Here is a 20,195-nt window from a genome sequence, read left to right as displayed (position 1 = left end):
ACTTGAAGATATTTTAAATCTAGATTTTTGCCTTAAAACTGAGCTAGTTTTCCTTTCCTAAAGTGGCACCAAAATTTAGGAGAATTCCTTTTTTTTTTTTTTGAAATGTTGATGTTTTAATCTTTATCCTTTATTCAATTTCTCCATAAAAAAAAAGTTCCAAAAATGCAGAAGAAAACTTGCCCGTAAGTTCTAGCTGTAAGACACCTTGCACTTGACTTTCAATAACTGTGAGATGACTAGAATCATATCTACCAGATGTATCGCTGCTTTTTAATAAAGAAGAAGAAAGTGTAAGTGGGCTGAACCCTCATGAAACTTTAGCAGGCGTTTTTAAAGAATCATGCTTATTTGAATAAAGCAGCCTGAGCTACTACTGAGCTTAGACTGCAGGTATTCACACTGCAAGACACTTTCTTGAAAGGTCACCATTACCTCTGCTGGGAGGCAGCAGAGATAAGAGCTAAGTTTCTTTAGAAGAAGAAGCTTGAGCCTGCTGTGTGAGGGTCAGAGCTCCAGGCCTGGACTTGTGCTGAGGTGAGGGCCCTGTGGACTATGTCAGTGGGACAGAGCCTCTGGGTTTCCTCGCCCTCACGTCCTACTCTCTTCGGGAGTCTAGCTGGGGAAGAAGAGGCTGGAGGAGACTCCTGAAGCACACCTGCAGTTTTTTCTCTTGCCAAGGAAATAGAAGAGACCATACAGGCTGGCCGGGAGTCGTTTGCTGGGAAAGGCTGTCCATCAGATGAGGCTGATGGCCCTCGTCTGGCTGAGCGCACAGGCGGGTGCTTGCTGTTCTGTTTGTGGCCATGAAGCTGGCTGCCGAACCTCTGCTTCCAAAGACTTGTGGCCGTAAATCCTGTAAGAGCGGAGGGCCACCTTTCCCTGCCAAGCTCGGAGAGGGGCTTCCCTCGGCCCCGGCTATGTTGCCTCGACAGCACGAACTGCTTCGCTTCCAGCCTGGGCTCCTCCGTCTGCGGAGGGCGGTAAATCAGCCCTCGGTGGCCCCTAGAAGGGTCGAGCCGGCCAGGGGGGCAGGGCCTGGCCTGGGGCAGGGCGCGAACCGCTGTGGCCACCCCCCGCCCCTGGGCCGGCTCCGTGCCGTGAGCCCCGGGCGGAGCGGCCCCTGCTCCCGCTCCGCGGCCAATGAGCAGGGAGGCAGGGGCCGAGCCGGCCGAGCTATAAGAGCCGTGGAGGCGGCAGCTCCCTAGCCAGGCCGTCGGGCGGGAGCTGCGTTTCCTACTAGCGGGAAGGACCGTGTGGCGCGACCATGTGCGGTGAGTGACGGAGCCGCGGCTCCCGCCGCGAGCAGCCCGAGCCGGCCGCAGGCCTCTCCTTCCGGGCGGCTCGGAGCGGGGGACCTCCCCCAGCCGCGGCGGGGGTCGCTGGTAGGGGGCGAGGTGCTCGCGGAGAACCCCGAGTCCCGCCGCCCCTTCCGTCGGGGTGTGGGAGAAGAGCTGCTTTGTCCCTGGGGCTGTCCTGCTGTGACAGCGGGGCCTGGGGCTGCGTCTGCCCCCTGCAGCGGGTTCCTTCGGGACTGGCTCCTCTACGTCCATTTTGTGGGATGGGGAGAGAGAACGGCCGGCTCTTGCGGGGGTGGCAGGTAAAGGTAAAGCTCCTCCGTCCGCCCCCTCTTCCTCCCAGGAGGAGGAGATTGCCTTTCTGTGCCCCACAGCCGTGTCCGACGGCGGGTCCCTCAGTCTTGTGGTCGGAAAACGTCCCGTTCCCAGCTCCCGGCTGCTCTGGGGGCATCTTGACTGCGTTGTTCACCTTGCTCCTCCTGGTCCAGACGCCTCAGTGCATCGCTGCTCTGGGTGATGCATCGGTTTCTGGATGCGCTTGGCTCTTTCCTAATCCAGATTAGCTGTGACTCACTTCCCATATGTGATAGGAAGAGTTTGTGGTTTTCAAACAAAGGCTGTGAAGGAGTCTAATTCTTATTTGATGTGAGTTTAATCTCCTTTCTTTAATAAAGGTGAGACCGTGAATATAATGCCTACATCGCGTGTACAATTGCTTGGATTAGTTTTGGATCAGATTAAAATCGAAGTGTGCCCTCGGAAGCTGCTAATAAAATGGGGTTTAGTTTTGGAGGAAATTTTAGTGAAACTTTAGCTATCCCTTTGCTGAAACCTCCTCTCAGGTCTGGAAGGATATTTTAGTTGAAAGTAGGAAAATTCACACTTCTACATCTTAGCCATCACGAACAAAACCTCTTTTGTAAGATGCAGATTGGAAGTGAGTCGAGCTAGTGCTCCCAAAGCTGTACTTTCGGAGCTAGGTATCTTTTCCCTGCCTCCACATCCTCTTTAATCGTCACCTCGGGAGCAGCACGGAGTCCAGTAAGCGTCTTTCATTTGAATGGAAACGTGAGGGTGATACAATTGGAGCTGCTACGTGACTCAGGCCACTATCAATGAGGCAACTCCAATGTCTTCTTAACAAAGCCCCTTCAGGTGACAGACTTGGCTCAGTGCCTGAGCAAACCAAAGGTATTGGTGGCAAGCCCTGATCAGTGAGACGTGTAAATGTTAATATAGAGCCTTAGCATAGCTGGGCTGTATATTGATTGGGAAATGAGGGTGTTAACAGCGTTACACGAGTTTGGTAAAACAGCTAGCTTAGGGTGGAGTAACTGACTCAGTATGGAATGGCACAGAGCAGCAGTTCATGAAGTGCAGTGAGAGTAGTGCTGGTTTCCTTCCTATTGACATTTTGGAGGCCTTTTATGTGATATTCATTATTGTGAAAGATGTCACATATCCTGCTTACTGTACTGATCTGCTGTAGGAAGTGCAGAAGTTCTTGAGGTTGCAACCAATGGTTTCCAAATTACTTTTGATATGTTTTTAATTTGCATATTTTTCCAGATTTAAGTGTTGAACATGTCCTGTTATGTTTTCTCTGACTTCAGGTAGCACATGAAGGGTTAAACCCATTGTTTTCTGTTTTGCAAATACAGAGGTCATTAAATACTGCTTGAACCATGCTCTTTAGGAAACAAAGTTGAGATGTTATCACTTACATATAAGGAGACAGTATAGCAAAAGTATGCAGGTTTGAAGAACAGACAAGATGCTCTTAAACTGGTGATCTACCTATTTTAAATCAAAATTAGTTTCACAGGATATGAAGTTAAGACTTTGACTTTCTTGAAGCTTTGTTTCTGGCATCAGCAATGCACTTACCCCAGTAGAGGCATCCTTTTATTAAAAATAAGAAATATTTAATTTTGTTCAAATTTCAAGCATAGGCTGCCCCCTTCTTGATTTTGGTGAAGTCTTGCAATTACAAGAGTTCTTATGGATTTTTTTTTTCCACAAAGCCAAAAATTCTCAAAGAACTTTTCTTGGGTTTGGTCTGCTTGCAATCCTGAAAACAAAAGAGGAAAGTCTGACTTCATATCCATGTGAAGGGAGAGTCTTGCTTCCAGTGTCTGCACCTGACTGAAACTGCTTTAGTAATAAACCACTTTCTGTTTCTGTTTGAGCACCTGACTCCAAAAATAAGCCATGTAGATTGACCTACCTTGTTTTTTATGCAAACTCTGTAATTATGGAAAGTTATCAACTAGATTCAGCTATTGGATCAAGAGAGCAGTGCCCTAGTATAACACTTTAAGTACTTCTACTGGATTCTATGTTTGTTTGACTTAGAGAAGTAAGTTATTGGTTATGTTGTACTGACAAAAAAAAAATTGCCTTCCCCAACACAACACATATATCACTTCAGTGTTACATTAGCCTAGAGAGCACTTGGAGTCTTCATTGGGCAAGAGAGATAAAAGCTCTGGAATTGGCATCTGATAGCTTGGGGAGGCCATTGTAACATAACTTGTGAACGTCACGCAACTCTCTTATCACAATTGTGATTCAACTAAGGTTCAGTCATATTGGTTTGCTTCCAGAAGGAAGGAAGCTACAAGAAGTCATTATCAAAAGTTGTTTCTACAGGAGTTGAGCAACGTGCTTTAAGTCCAGCCAAAATAATGACTGAGGAGGAAAGAAAATACGCAAGTAGGTAAAGCATGAAACAGAAGAGTGCTAGAGAAAGGGTTTAGAATATATTTCTTGACAAATCAGCTGCAGCTATTGCTTTCTTTCTAAATGCCCTCTGGTGACTTCTGTGTCTTCTAATCCACATGTGTGGAAGCACAGCTACAGTTCCCTAGAAATAAGAAGGTTTTTAACAATTGCAGCACGCTAGTAGCTTTGTAAGGATGGTCCCAAAGGAAGGTGCTTCCTGGAGCTCTGTGGAGTCAAAGATGCCACATGGAACATACAAGGCTGATGTGTCCTAAATACATTGTGAAATCTGGCCCAGAAAGTAGAGCTGGATCTAAAATGAGGTGTGTAGCAATGTTTTGGAATGATGTTGAGAAATTTGTATTGAAGAAATTGAAGAATGCTGCTTTTGAGGTTCGTGGTTAGTGCCAGAGAACGGTAAGTATCTGGAAAAATGATCAGCAAGCACCCAGTCTAAAGTGACTGACTGTATATAACCAGAGGCATTATTTTTCAAAGCTTCCATGAAAAACAGCATTTAGCTGGTCATATTCCCAAATACCTCTTCAAATGCAACCATTGTCTTAGTATATTGGACACACTAGATATAATTAGGCTGGGCTCCTCGTAAATCTCACTTTTGTAACTGAGAAGCATTTTCCACCCTTTAATCCTTCCAAGACAAATTCAGAGAGCAATGCAATAGTCTGCAACAGTCTCTGGTCTCACAGACAAATCAGCAGTATTAATGGCTTAAAACCAGCAGAGTAACTGAATTCACAGTAATATTCATAAGGGAGATTTATTAGTGTATCATTGTAACAGCCTCTTCACTATAGCCATTTACAGATCAAAAGCCTTAATTGAAGGGGAAGAGGGTGTTAAATTTCAAACAAAGGCTTTCTCTGTTTAAAACACTTACTTGTCTGAACTGCTTATCTGTTGAGCTCTTAAAGTGTGGGGGTTTTGGTTTGGTTTTTTGTTTTTGTTTTTTTTTTTTTATGCTAACTGTAGTCTAACAAGTATGCTGACTTGCTTGGGTTGTAACAGTGAAATGAGATATTTCCATTTTATTGGGGTACAGATTTGCAAGATTTAATGTTCTGGTTTAAGACAAGGGCTAAACTATCCTTATAAACACAGAAGTCCCAGGAAGAGCAAGATCAGAGAAAAGAAATGGTTGTGGTTTCCTTTGCAGGTGACCTTTTTATTACACCTTTTCTAAAGATGCAACAACATCTCCCAAGCTCCTAGTGAAAAAATGCTTGTGTAATTTGCCTTCAAAAAATTGTGTAGGGCTGGAGGGGAGAGGGTATCCAGCCCCCAAACTCAAAAAGCCATTTCTTGGTTAATGACTGGACTATTCAAGAGAACAGGGATCAGACTTGCAGACTCTTCCTGGCTCTGTTTGCTGAGTAGGCAAGGAATGAGTTCATGTCTTTCCTTGGAGTGCCTCTGTAGGAGTTGACCTGAGCAACACAGGGCAAGCAAACGGATCTGATGTCCCTGTTGAGTTGGGTTTGGCAGGCAGCATTGTGTTGAGGCAGTGCAAAGGGATGATTGCTTGGTTTTTGGATGACCCTGCTTTTGTACCTTCTGCTTCTTTCCTTTATTGTCCCATCCTTTTGACTTCTGCCCTTTCTTTATGTTTTCTTCTCTGTTCCCTTCCTGCTGAAGTGGCTGTTGTATACAGGATTAAGCTGGAGCCTTTCAGAAATAGATGTTGTGCCTAGTACCTACCCATGGGTATTTAAGGCCATGACTTTGATTACAAAAGTCTCCTTGTGTTAGTGCTGGTGAATATATTCCTTCTTTGAATGTCTGGATATAAAATAGATCACAGTGTTCCAGTTTTCAGCTGTGGTTTTCATGAAAAGTAGACATTTTTTAACCTTTCTCAACTGTTTAACTCTTGGTGGGTAACATGAGAAGAGCAAAACTGGCCAGGAAGGTGTGGTGTGTTGCATGGTGAAAATGAAGGTCCTGATTCCTTTATTATTGGAACTCTTTCCATTTCAAAAACCTATTAGAAATTAATGGGAGGTTGGATCCTCCTAGGACCTCTCTGTCATCCTTGTTTTAAATTAAGCCTGAAGGGATCCAAACTCTAAAAACAATCTTTGTTTATTTTTTTCCCCTTTTCTCTTTAAACAGGAATTTTCGCTTATCTAAACTACAGAGTGCCTCGAACTCGGAAGGAAATATTTGAGACCTTGATAAAAGGATTGCAGAGACTAGAATACAGAGGATATGACTCTGCAGGTACGTAAACTAACCCAGCAAATTAATTTTAGCAACCAATAGCTACTTACCTGACCTTTTCTTGGGTGCTTTCAAAGTTATTTGTGTTGGATTTTCTTTTCGAATCCTACAGATTAAAAGATCAGGACTAATTACCTTGATTCTTGGAGTTTCTTCTTCAGCTTTCCTCAGGAATCTAAATTGGGTGTTTACCTCTGTAATCAGATGATGGTTGAGGTTCAGCACACAGAAGCAATGCAAACTGGGTGTGAGGAAGAAGACCTCCACACAGGGTTGTGTAGTTTGTGCCTCATCCTTTAAATATGTGAGTCCCAGGGAAAGTTTTGGGAGGCTTAAACCTGTCTTTAAATTTGATTTGGCTTATTTCATTGGGAAAAAAACATATCAGTCTGTCATCAGACTGAATTTGGGACAGCTTGTGTGTATTTTCATCTGTGCAGTGGATATAGACTTCATCTAATCTGATTTGAACACAGGTTTAGCCACAGACTTCAAGTATATCCCTTTGAAGGATAATTTACAAACAATAGTTTCACTAGTGTGTGCTTGTCTGCTTTTTTTTCTCAGCCTTTTTTTTTTCCCTCCACTGTGTTTCATGTTTTAAATAACATTGTGACTGTGTCCTGTACTGTAGGAGTGGCAATTGATGGAAATAATAATGAAGATAAAGAAAGATTCATCAAACTAGTTAAGAAAAGAGGAAAAGTAAAGGCCCTGGAAGAAGAGTTGTACAGTAAGTGTCTTAAAAATTACCATTTTACTTTGGTCTCCCAGTCAGACATCATTTGCATCTCAGCAGGAAGTGAAATCATGAAATGACAGTTATGGTTTTGTACCAGAAATGCCTGCATTGCGTATTCCAGTGTCAGTCAAACTGTGCTCCCCCCAGATCTGCACTTGAGAAGCAAGCTGATCTTTAGGTATTGTGTTGTGAGGCTATCACTCTACTCTCCCCTCTTCTGATTGCTGCTTTGTTCAGGACCTGGGCTACCTTGGTGTTTCACACAAGATGATTTCTGTTTGGTAGCTGAAACGTTGAAACATGGACTCTGACAGAATTTACGACCATTTAAGCAGCTGGCTGTCATCACAGTCTGCTTTATGCAGTGCTCCCATCTGTGAAGAACTGAAGTTATGTTTTAATACATTTACATTATAATCTACAGTAACGTGGGCTGTTAGCCTTGCTGTTAGTATTGGCTGGAAATGGTCAGCTCTTGGCAAACAAAGTTTTCATCGCAGTGGCTAGAACTATCTGAAGTGTAATGTCAAGAAAGCAAATGGTTTTAAAGCAAGCCAGAAGATAACTTAGATTTTTTTTTGCCTGTAGGAATTCTCTTAGTGTTTTACTAGTTGTATGTGTATGAGAGAGGGACTCAACTCTCAATATTCAGCAAACTGAATTTCTTCTGTGTAGAACAAGATGACCTGGATTCAAAAGCAGATTTCGAAACGCACTTCGGAATTGCTCATACACGCTGGGCAACTCATGGAGTTCCAAGTGCCATCAACAGTCACCCTCAGAGGTCTGATAAAAGCAATGGTATGTAATCTCTGCAGGCACTGTGGAGTTGCAGGTGTTTGAAATGGTTCAATCCCCACAGCACGTGTGCTCTGTTCTTTCTAGCATTACAGTATCTGTTATGTGTGTTAGGCCCAAGCTGTTGCCATTCTATTAAGGTTAGACTCCGTTGCAATTAAATAGCCTCTTCTGAGGCTGAAGTGACACTGCAAAAGGTTAATGAGTTCTGTGCAGCAATATTGTCTGGGCTGGGAAAGAGATTTCATATCGCTTTCCACTTGAGATAGCTTGGTGCAATTCTGCTGGGGATAGTTTAGAACTGGTTTAATGATTTGGAATAACCTTTGTATGCCTTTAGAATTTGTAAGCTTCTGCTTTCAGTTATCCCCATCTGGTGATAAGCCATTGTTTTGAAAGCTATAGCAGGTAGTTTCTAGTGTACTTTAAGCCTTTTTCCCCTCTATTTTTGTGGTTTGAGTCAAATATCTAAAATTTTCATTACTGATGTATATATATATTTGGTTTGATTTGTTTTTTTCTTTTTAGAATTCGTTGTTATCCATAATGGAATCATCACAAATTATAAGGACCTGAGAAAATTTCTGGTGAGTCTTTGGCAACTTGATTCTACAACTAGAAAGTAAATGCTCCACCAAGTACCATGAGATCTTTCATGACTTTGTCGGAATCTGAATTTGAGTTTCTTGATGTCATCTATAATGTAGTGGTGTGAAGGACTCTGGAGCTGGTGAAATGCAATTTGTGCTTGTAACCCTAAATGCAGAGTACTTATCAGTACAGTAGCAATTTGCACTCAGATTCTTTGGGAGGCTGTGTGGAATGGGCTCCATATTGCCTCTTTGCTTGACATGCTAAGCAAGACTTACTGCAGTATTTCCAAAAGAGTAGCTATGCCAGGCAAAGTCTTTATACATTGTCTATAGAGGTCTGTATCCACTAATCCAGTGTAGTGCTCCAAGCAGCCTCCTACTGCGCAGTTTCTGGTGGGAGGCAGCTGAGAGGCTCTTCAGTGTTTCTTGCCCGAGGATGAAAACACTTTTTTCTATTCTATATGACGTTTCAGGAGAGCAAAGGCTATGAGTTTGAATCTGAAACAGATACAGAAACGATCCCCAAACTGATCAAATACATGTATGACAACAGAGAGAGTGAGGACACCAGTTTTTCAGCCTTAGTAGAAAGAGTTATTCAACAGTTGGTAAGTGGGAAGTTTGCTTTTTTTTGTTTTTATGTTCTACAGAATAAGCTATTTGTGGGGTTCCCTGAGAATTTATCATTTATGCTTTTGGATCCTCTCCAGGAGTCCTTAGAAGGTTCTGCAAGTGATGCTTTTTGGCTTCTAAGCAATGCTTAGTAGACCAAGAAATGAGATTAAAATTTTGAGAACTTCAAAGGCTTTTCAATGGTAAACCTTTAAATTGCATTAGCAGAGGGTTTTGTTTCATTTTCCTGTTGGTTTGGGTTTTGTTTTTCATGTTTGTTTGTTTGGGTTTTTTTTAGCAAGAGGTTATCACAAATTTTTAATGAAGGAGCTTAATTAAAAAAAATAATAGGTGCCTCTGGGAGCTGAAATCTCTCATAAAGGCCAGAGTGTTCTTAAGGGCTATTCTGATCATGTTAAAACACTGCTGTGATTCAAGTTTGTCTATTAATATGCCTTGAGTCCCCAGTTTGGAGATAGATCTAACAAGCTGTACTGATTCATGGCATAGCTGATTTCCAAACTGTGAAGTGGGAATCTACTGTTACCTAGTATGTGAATGCTTAAAAACCTTGATAGATGCATTGCAAACTCAGAGAAAGCTTGCTTTGTTTCCTCCCCCCAGTCTCCAGGCAGATGTTTTCCCTCCCCTTCCTGCTGTTTCTTACACTCTTTTCACCTCCCCTTTCTCCTCTCTGAAGCAGCTTTGTAGGATTCCCCCAGAGCAGGGCTGACAGTAAAGGCCTGTGTGGGTCAAGAGGGAATAGTGGTGTGGCCACCTAGAGATCAAGGGTGACTTCACCTGACTTCAGAACCAGGACAGAGTAGTCTGACTAGAGTCCCTGCCAGGGGAGTCAATGCTACCATCTCTTCTGTTTCCAGCTTTTGTTCCTGCTCTTGGAATATTCCACTTTGTAAGCTGTGTTGCTGTTATACAGTGGTTGATTGTATCTTGCTGGTTTTGTTCTTGCATTGTGGATTTTTTTTTTTTTTGGTGGAGAGTTTTGGTTTGTTTTGTTTGTTTCTTTGCTTGCTTGCCTTTTTTTGAAATGCATCAGGAAGACTTTGCTGCTTAAACTACAATTAGTAACACCAAAAATTTAGCTGAAAAAGTAGCTGTGTGCACAATTCTTATTAAAAGTCTCACTAAAAGTAAAGGTCTTAATCTTTATGTTGAGTAAGCTCTCAAAGTTTTGTTTTATTTTTTTTTTTAACCCTTGCATTATTATTTATAAAAGAGGGGCTAAGTGCTGACTTCCTGAGCTTCCAGCTGTTCCACTGCTACAAGCGTGTTAGCTAGTTCTGCCTTATGGCCAATTCCTTTAAAGGTGCAGTCTGCCCTCCAGGAAGAGATTCCTGATAGTAGTAAAGTGCTTTCCTTCACAGCCTCCTCAGGAAGAGGGGCCCCAGTTTAATGAGATGCAACTAATTGAGATAAAGTTGTTTAGGATTTTTTTTTCCTCTTCTGTTTGCATGGTTCCCAGGAAGGCGCTTTTGCATTGGTTTTCAAGAGCATCCATTACCCAGGTGAAGCTGTTGCTACCAGGTTAGTAAAAGTCCATTTTATGTATAATTCATTCTTTTTTAGGTTAAAAAAAAAAAAAAGGGCAGCTAAAAATGTCTTAAAAAGATATTGGAATACTGATGTTCAAAGTGCTTAATTAACCAAAGCTCAGAAGGTAGATAGCTGCACTAGTGGAATCCTTTGTGAAGTGCAGCAAAGCTCCACAAATGTAGTTTGAGCTGTACTGACTGCAGGTCATGTAATTTCCAGAGGCTTGTGTTGTTTCTCAATAATCTTTAGCTTGATTTTTGTTTACTAAATTACGTGTGACTACTCACTTTTTGAGGATGCAAAGGCAGCAGTGAAAAGTAATCAGATGATGTTTTCTTGCTTCATGCAAATACGCTTTTGCTTGGAGGTCATCCATGTACCCTGAGAAGAAGGTACCACTGACAACCTCATTCCTATAGCCTGTCCTTTTAGAATAGAGTAGAATTGTTAGGGTTGGAAGGGACCTCAAGGATCATGTAGTTCCAGTCCCCCTGCCATGGGAAGGGACACATCACACTAGATCAGGTTGCTCAGAGCCACATCCAGCCTGGCCCTAAAAACAGCCAGGGATGAGGCTTCTGCCACCTCCCTGGGCAACCTGTTCCAGTGTCTCACCACCCTCATGGTGAAGAATTTCTTCCTAACATCCAATCTGAATCTACCCATTTCTAGTTTTGCTCTGTTCCCCCTAGTCCTATCACTACCTGACATCCTAAAAGGTCTGTTACAGGGTGTCAATAAAAAAAGCTCAGTGTATCTTCTGTTTCTAAAATTGTATTAAGTGTGTGCTAGCATTTCTCCTGTATCAAAAAGGGGAGGGAAATATGGTTCAGTTTTACTTTACATCAAATAAAGACTGGGCTGAGTGTGTTCAGGTTGGCTAAAATGGCATCATATTAATAGGTTATACAAGTAGTGTTCTATAGCTGTCGTGGCATTTATGAATTTCTCCTGTAAAAGTTATGCTTTTATTTATGACTTGGAAAACAACTTTCAGGAAATGTAAAGATATTAAAGCAGCAAGTGAAGTCACAGTGGCAATAAAGAATGTTTTATATTGCAACCAAAAAGCCCATTGCTTCTGAGGTCTAAGATGGGACTATATTAAAACTGTGAACAAGCCAGCTGTGCTGTCACTAATTAGAGAACATCTTCTGAAATGTACTGTTCTATATGTGGTTCAGGTTTGGGTTTTTAGGAGTGAGAGGATTAAGAGAAGCTAAATTTGTAATCTGAGATGTTTAGGGGCTGTGAACAAGTCTTTTTTTCCCTTTTCTCTTTTTTTCCTGTGAGATATATATATATATATATCTTTAATAAGCTCTTCAGTGTTGCATGTGATTCATATAATTAAAAGTGATTTAAATATTGGACAGTTCCAGAGGTGCAGTAGTGCTGGTTGACATTTCTGAATTTAAAAATGCTAAGGGGTGGAACAGTATTTCAGTAGTAAAGAGCACTGGAGCATATTGCTGGCCCAGTTCAGAGGCAGACTAAGCTTTATTTAGAAACAATATTCACATTAATGCTTGTGCTAAGCTCTTTTGTGATTACTGGAAGGAAAACAACTAGTCCATGTATGTTGTCTTCTACCAGGGTGTAGTTCACAAGGAAAGAATCACCAAGTACTTACTCATAATAATCTTTGGTGAATCTTATATAAACCTGGTTTGTTTCTGTAACTTCCCATGTAATAGCTTTAGGATCAGGGCTGAGGAGGATCTTTCAGTTTGGGAAGCTAGATGGAATATTGTCTCTTAATTTCACAGATGTCATCTGACTTCTTTGACTGTACCTTTCTCTTTACACACTTGACTGTTTTCCCTTTGTAGGAGAGGGAGCCCTTTGCTCATTGGGGTTAGGAGTAAGTACAAGCTCTCCACCGACCAGATTCCTGTTTTATATAGAACATGTAAGTTGATAAATCCAGTTACATTCTTTTTAAGAACTAAAGTTATTGTTGCTTTATGATTAGGTTAATTGCTCTTTGTGCTACCAAACTACCAGCTGATGCCTCAAACAGCTTCTTAGCTGGGGATATTTCTACCGTTGAATGCACAGTTCATGTAGAAGTCCCATCCCCCAAAACACTGCTGTGACTGTGATAACTTGAACCTGTAGAGTTCATAATTTCTAAGCTAAACAGATTTAGTTTTGCATTTTAAGTGTCTTATTGTTTTAATAGGCAACATTGAGAATGTGAAAAACATGTGCAATTCACGATTGAAAAGGTTGGACAGCTCTACCTGCCTTCATGCTGTTGGGGACAAGGCAGTAGAATTCTTCTTTGCTTCAGATGCAAGGTAGTAAAAGTGCTGAAATATTTCTTAAAATACTGTTTTTGCTTAGAAGTGAAGTAGTTCTGAAAATCTTATGCTGTTTTGCTGCTGTACAGTTGTTTTGTGATAGAACATCTTTGAATCTAGTTGACTTCATAAAGCCTCCAGGCCAAAGTGCTTGAAAAATGTGAAGGCTCGATATCAGTAGTTGAGCTGCACACAAGTGCAGTATCTGCCAGTTGCTAAACTCTGTGTAAAATACTTCCAGTGCAGTTGGCTAACTTGGGTACAAATAGACACTATCAGCCAAGTATTTGGCCAGACTATAGGTTAGTCTGGATTCTTGTGTTCTAGTTCATTTATTGAAGGAGGAAATATTGGTGTCAGTCCAAACTTAGGAGGAACCGGGACATCACGGCATGCATTTACCTCAGAAAGAATGATAGTGACCTTGGGGGTCCTGCCACTGGCAGGCAGGATCAGAGCAGCAGGAACATGCTGATGAGAGGTGCTGTGGTTCCTGAGCCTTCTGCTTCAGGTTGCTGTGAGTGCAGGAGGAGCAGCAGATGGAGCCATTTCCTTTAAGATGGCTCTGCCTGTCCTTATGTCCATAAGGAAGATAGAAGTGGGGCTGGAAGTGTTTTTACGAGTGCTGCTACCAGTTCTTACTGGCTCATGTTTGTCTTGTTTCTACTTTTTCTGCAGTGCTATCATTGAGCACACCAACAGAGTGATTTTTTTAGAAGATGATGACATTGCAGCAGTAACTGATGGGAAGCTTTCGATTCACCGCCTCGAGCGCTCAGCTAGTGACGATCCTTCCCGGGCCATCCAAACCTTGCAGATGGAATTGCAGCAAATCATGAAGGGTGGGTTGAAATGTCTGTAAACAAGTATCAACAAAGATGGATAGTTACTGACTGACTGATTCTGTAGTAGGCAGAAAACTGTGAATTTGTTGTAAAAATGGCTAATATTTAGGCTGTTTGTACTTGGGAGCTTACAATTCCAAGCCTTAAGACCAAGAGAGGATGGACAGTATGAAACCTTACCCAATTTTCACCTTGAAAAAGTCCTAGATACTTCCATTAATCTCAATATTTAGTGGAAATATAACTAATGTTAACATGTTATTGTAGTTGTTGGCAAGCTTTGACTAGAAACTAGGAAAGGACAGGCTTGATGGAGCTCTAAGCTGGGGAGTTTGACTAGATGACCTCTAGATGTTCCTTCAAACCAATGCATTCTTGATTCTATGGACTGAAATGGAATACAAAAGTTTCCTTAAAAAGGAATTCAGTTACCTTGTTGGTGTTGAGAAGTGAAACCAACCAAGTAGAGAGAACTCCCAGTCCTTCCTTTTTTCTCACCTATTGCTAAGCTTTTGTTTAAGCTAACACTGTCAATTTCATTAGCTTGCTAGCACAGGTCATCTTAAAAATCATCTCTCTGTAACTGTAAAGGGCTTCAAATAACAAACCCCAGCATCACCATGTGGTGTTTTTCCAAACAGGTAACTTCAGTGCATTCATGCAAAAGGAAATTTTTGAACAACCAGAATCTGTTGTCAACACAATGAGGGGCAGGGTGAATTTCGAGAGCAGCACAGGTAACTCACAAGAGGCATTCAAGCTGCACTAAGCCTGCAAAGTTTGAACAGATTATTAGAAAACAAAATGCACCCTTGATACATGCTTTTGTTTCTTGCTTGTGTACAGTCTTGCTGGGGGGGCTGAAGGATCATCTGAAGGAAATCCGAAGATGCCGAAGACTGATCATTATTGGCTGTGGGACCAGTTACCATGCTGCAGTTGCTGTATGTTCAGGCTTAGCTGAAATGCAAATACAACTCCTAGTTGCTGAGGTTTTTAGTCAACAGCTCTCCATCTGCTTTTTCTTCCATATCCCAACCTTTTATTTCGTTTTGGTTTGTGTCATGATCTTTATTAACGCTCCAGTGCTAAAAATTAACTTTTTTCACCTTGGATTTTAAAATTGTTGAGCTGTAATTATCAATTCTTCTTTTTGTTTTTGTAATAAGGATCCATTTAGATTGATTCTTAAAATGTCAAGACTTTTTATGGGTGATGATATTAACAACTATTGTGTGCTGCTTCAATACAGACTCGACAAGTACTGGAAGAATTAACTGAACTCCCAGTGATGGTGGAACTTGCTAGTGACTTCCTGGATAGAAATACACCTGTGTTCAGAGATGATGTGTGCTTTTTTATAAGTCAGTCAGGTGAGCTCCATTTGCTCTTTGTCTTCAGCTGAGTGAATACTGTAGGAGAACTGCTGGAGAGAATCCAACAGAGAGCCATGAGGATGATTAGAGGACTTGAGCATCTCACCAGTGAAGAGAGACAGATCCCTGAGGCTATTTAGTCTTGAGAGGACTGAGAGGGGATCCTATCAATGTGTATAAATATCTGAGGGGTGGGTGTCAAGTGGAGGGGGGCAGGCTCTTTTTGGTGGTTCACAGTGATAAGACAAGGAACAAGGGGTTCAAACACAGATTTCACCTCAACATGAGGAGAAACTTCTTTACAGGGAGGGTGACAGAGCACTGGAACAGGTTGCCCAGGGGGGTTGTGGAGTCTCCTTCTCTGGAGACTTTCAAAACCTACCTGGATGCATTCCTGTGCAGACTACCCTGGGTGATCCTGCTTTGGCAGGGCAGTTGGACCTGATGATCTCTTGAGGTCCCTTCCAGCCTCTGATATACTGTGATACTGTGAAATTTTTAAGAAGCTAATGATTTATTACTTGGCAACATGTACAAAGAAGGATGGTGGTTAATGGGCCAGATCTATCCTGAACTGAAATTTCTTTCAGACTTGATTCAAATATATAAGACAACAAATGAGTGCTGAAAGATTGTTTTCAGTTGCATTTTGCCCTAAGTGTTGATGCTGTTCTTGTGCAGAATGTTATGCTTTTCAGCAATCATTACTCTCCTCTGTCATCCTCAAATCAAGATGGAAATGTTTTCCAGGTGAAACTGCAGATACGCTCATGGCCTTGAGGTACTGTAAAGAGCGTCGTGCTCTGACGGTTGGCATCACAAACACAGTGGGAAGCTCCATATCCAGGGAGACTGACTGTGGGGTACATATCAATGCAGGACCCGAGATAGGTGTGGCAAGCACAAAGGTAATTGCCTTTCAGTGCTTGACTTTCATACTTCAGCCCTGTGGAATCAAATTAAAATTTTAATTGTAGCACTTTGGACTGAGATCATCCTCTCTGCAGACTTAGCTGCTAAATGTTTTGTTTTGTCTGCAGGCTTATACCAGCCAATTCGTGTCTCTTGTAATGTTTGGCCTAATGATGTCTGAAGACAGAATTTCCTTGCAGAAAAGGAGACAGGAAATCATTAGTGGACTGAAATCATTGCCAGGTATATTGATATTTTGGGTTTGAGGAGGGATAGGGGACGTTAGTTAATGAGCAATATAAAATACTACTGGGGGATGTTTCTTTCTCGTTTAAATTCCACTCTCTCCCTCCTCCTGAAAGGTACACAGTAAAAGAAAAATGGACTATTAGTTTCTGCACTGATTGCCAATTTTACAAGCACCCTTCCAAGAAACTTGGCAGGAAGATCAGAATTTTCCTGGGTTGGGTTTTCTAATTACAATAAGGTGTTTTTTATGAGAAATATTACTTGATCTCCTAAGCTGGTAGTTTGCAATTTTTAAAGCCTTTCACTTCAAATTTTAGGTTAAAGGAAACTAGTTCAAGGTGACTACAAAACAGATATTCACATCTTCCTTTAGAAATATAAATGGGATTTATGAGCACTTCTCAAACCAATAGTTGCTTTAAACTTGTTGCTGTAGATAAGGCTGGAGAAAATAACCTAAAAGTGCAAAGATGCAAAGTTATGGTTGAATTATATTAAGTGTATTTGTTTTGAGAGATTATTAGAACATCCTACTACAGGCAAACTATTTTTTTCCAACTAAAGTTTCTTTTTTTTAATATGTGCTTTTTTGTGTCTCAATAGAGATGATTAAAGAAGTCTTGTCCTTGGATGAGAAAATACATGATTTGGCTCTTGAACTGTACAAGCAAAGATCACTGCTGGTTATGGGACGTGGGTATAATTATGCCACTTGCCTAGAAGGAGCTCTGGTAGGAACCTTTCAGGATTGTTAAATGTTATTGAAGATGATCTGTTGTAGCTTTTGAATCACAGCTTGTTTCTAATATTTCATCACAGCTTAATTCTGCTGCAGTTAAACTGCTATTATAACCAAGCGTTTAGTCCTGTTGGATTAAACACATACATGAAGTGAGCATGGATATGTTATCAGCTTCTTGTATCTTTCACATAATAAATGGGTCATTTAATGGATCTATTAAAAAAAATAAATCCTGATCCATTTGAAAATGTGAGAAAAACACAATGCTGCTGATGTTCAGATGAGATGCTTACACAGGAAAGCCATAAATCAATGTTAGGAACATTCTGCTGGAATGGAGACATCCTTTTCTAACAGAACTTTGCAGTATTAAGCATAGGCTCCATTAGCCAAGGTTGTGTTGGGTGTTCAGGTCTTCAAGTTCCTGTTGATGATTACTCCATTTCTTGATCTGCAAATGCATATGCAGAGGCAGCTCTGCTTGTGCCAGCAGCCTGATAGAAATCCCAGCAGACAAGCTTGTCTGTTTTCGCTATTAACTGATCTTTGAAAATACCAACTTGATGCCATATGTCTGTTTTTAAGTGGCAGATGTAAAGCCTTGGTGTTTTTCTTCTTGTGGCTTTCAGTTCTCATCTGATTTACTAGTAACTTTTTTTTTTTTTTTTTTTTTTTTTTTTTAGAAAATAAAAGAAATCACTTACATGCACTCTGAAGGTATCCTGGCTGGTGAGCTGAAACATGGGCCGTTAGCCTTAATAGATAAACAAATGCCTGTTATCATGGTGATAATGAAGGATCCTTGTTTCACCAAGTGCCAGAATGCTCTGCAACAGGTCACTGCTCGACAGGTAAGCTCTTTAACACAGGGGAAGAGATTGTACATGTTGTATTGCTGCTGCCTGTGCCTCAGAAAAAGAATGTATTGATGTTTGTTTTCGAACGATGGTTATAAATAAGATGCTCTATCTGCATTGTAGGTTGCCATTGCAGACTGAAAACGGGTTGCATGTGGGTCATTTATTTGTGGTTTAGTTTGTTGTAAAGCAAATGAATTCTGTTAAACTGGAAGGTGAAAATCTTAGTCTTACAAAGTGAATGACAAAAGTCATTATGCAAGACTGGCACTGTCTTTGTTAGCTACGTGGGTGTCTTCAAACATGCCACAGACGTGCTGTGAACCCATACTTCAAAGCAGTTCTAAACCAGCTCTTCATTTAACACTGCAAAATTTTTGTTTTTCAGGGTCGCCCAATCATTCTGTGTTCTAAAGAAGACACAGAAAGCTCAAAATTTGCCTACAAAACCATTGAGCTGCCTCATACAGTTGACTGCCTTCAAGGAGTCTTGAGTGTTATTCCTCTCCAGTTGCTTTCGTTCCACCTGGCTGTTCTCAGAGGATATGATGTAAGTGCTTGCTTTATTTGGCACTCCCAGTTAGTGCAGTTTTGAACTTCCTCCTGCCAGTATAGAGTGTGATACCCAGTTATGGCATATTTAACAAGGAACTGTTGATAATAGTGGAGCTTATAGTGACTGTGGTAGTAAAGGTGGCATTTCAGTACCAATTCTTCATCTGCTTCTTTTGTTTGTTTGGGGCTTTTTATTAGCCTTCTAAAAAGTTATAACAATTATTTGCTTAGTTCAATTCCTGAAGGGTGCAGATAGGACTTTGAGAAAGAAAACTAAATATAATAATGTGGTATTGCACTTTAACCTAAGCTAGCTGAGTGCTTTGCACAGCTCAGTTTGCTTACACTGGCTAGGTGTGTTCACTTTGATAATGACAACTGCTTTGGGAAGGAATCTTGTGCAAAACAAATACGTATTTGTCAGGAGTGTTTTGGAAGCAAGGATGAATTCAAGAGTGAGTCATTATCTGCAGTCTCTTGTGTGCGTTATTGTGTCTAGAATAAAGCAGAACTCATTAGGATGCCTAAAAAAAGCACACTAAATGAAGTGTCAAATGCAGCATGTCAGTATTACTCTGTCAGACACTGAAAGCCTCTCTTCTTCATTCTAGGTGGACTTTCCAAGAAATTTGGCCAAATCTGTTACTGTAGAATAACAGCCAAGAACAGCTGATGTTTTTGTCACCAGACCTCTTGAGTTATACTTGCAGCAGTGTGTTGTTCCGAATTGATAGGTACATGTTTTTCTAAAGAGAATGACACCGCTAACTGGGAAGTGTCAGAAGGATTTCTCTTGCAGCTTTAAAAGCTTTTGATGTGCCTTGTACCCAAGTGCTTTTGCTCACAGCAAATATTCCTCCAAGTCCTGAAATTGCCAAAGAAGATAAAAATTGTTTACACATGGTATACTGAATGAACTTTTCTACTGTGCAATATATATATATATATATATACAGCTCTCTTCAGAGTAACTGTGAACGTTTGGTCGTTTTTTAGCCTACACTACTTAACTAGTTTTAAAGATATAGTATTTATAACTACAACTGTATAGCTTTTTTTTTTAAGTTATTTTTTTTAGTACATTGCTTATCTGTAGCATTGGTGATGCTCAGAATGTAAATGCTGAGCATGTTGACACTTGTGTACAGATGTTAGGGTCTTTTCCCTACTTCAGCCTCAAACTGGAAATTTGTTCTCCTTCTTCTTGCCCAGGTGTTCCCCTCCCCTCTTTGCATTTCTGTTTCATATTTAACCAATCATTTTCAAAGCTCTTCTGTGGCTGTAAATTCCCAGCTATGTTTTAAATTTCAGCTTCTTTCAAGTGATTCTTTGAAAAGCCAGAGCAACATTTTGTTTTGTATGCCACCCCAGCTCTTATTTGCATAACATGTACAGTGCAACAAAATAAGGGAACTGGATGTTTTTCAAGTGATATTTCTGTATGAAGAGTGTACAATGAAATTACAATGCAATTAAAAGATTATATAATTCTTCTTGTTTTGTGGTTTGGGCTTTTTAGTTGTTTTTAGTTGTTCTTGTTCATCAGACCTCATCTTGGGTCTGAACACAGGTACAACACTGCAGTACACTGATACAAGTAGAAGAGGCAATGTTCTCCCCAGTTCTTGCCTGAATCCTGACATCAGAGTTCTTTCCTCTCTTTCTTGGCTTATTTCTTTCAGTGTCACGCAGATCACCCAGGTAGGCACACCTTACTTTCCCTTATCCAGCAGCTGTGTTTCAGAATAATATGCCAGGTTTTGGTGGCTTGCTACATGTCACCATATTTCT

At 41.0% G+C, this 20,195-nt stretch overlaps 1 protein-coding gene across 3 annotated transcripts; it reads left to right on the top strand.

Annotated features, from left to right (window-relative positions):
• The first annotated feature begins 1,267 nt into the window (after positions 1 to 1,267).
• Positions 1,268 to 19,060, top strand: GFPT2 (glutamine-fructose-6-phosphate transaminase 2). 3 transcript variants are annotated; one of them, XM_054389090.1, is made up of 19 exons: positions 1,268 to 1,274; positions 6,156 to 6,263; positions 6,898 to 6,996; positions 7,681 to 7,806; positions 8,332 to 8,390; positions 8,870 to 9,004; positions 10,492 to 10,553; positions 12,395 to 12,474; positions 12,748 to 12,865; positions 13,547 to 13,710; positions 14,355 to 14,450; positions 14,560 to 14,657; positions 14,966 to 15,086; positions 15,840 to 15,997; positions 16,130 to 16,244; positions 16,854 to 16,981; positions 17,676 to 17,843; positions 18,238 to 18,399; positions 19,016 to 19,060. In XM_054389090.1, exons 1-19 carry the CDS (start codon positions 1,268 to 1,270, stop codon positions 19,058 to 19,060), a joined length of 2,049 nt encoding a protein of 682 aa, XP_054245065.1. The 3 variants fall into 3 exon arrangements, with proteins under 3 accessions (XP_054245065.1, XP_054245064.1, XP_054245063.1); XM_054389089.1 differs by having other exon boundaries at positions 12,395 to 12,491; positions 12,759 to 12,865; XM_054389088.1 differs by having other exon boundaries at positions 12,395 to 12,515; positions 12,759 to 12,865.
• Positions 19,061 to 20,195: the final 1,135 nt, after the last annotated feature.

The sequence above is a fragment of the Indicator indicator genome, chromosome 18, assembly GCF_027791375.1.
Source record: "Indicator indicator isolate 239-I01 chromosome 18, UM_Iind_1.1, whole genome shotgun sequence".
NCBI classification, from domain to species: Eukaryota; Metazoa; Chordata; class Aves; order Piciformes; family Indicatoridae; genus Indicator; species Indicator indicator.
This window is presented reverse-complemented; position numbering and strand designations above follow the sequence as displayed.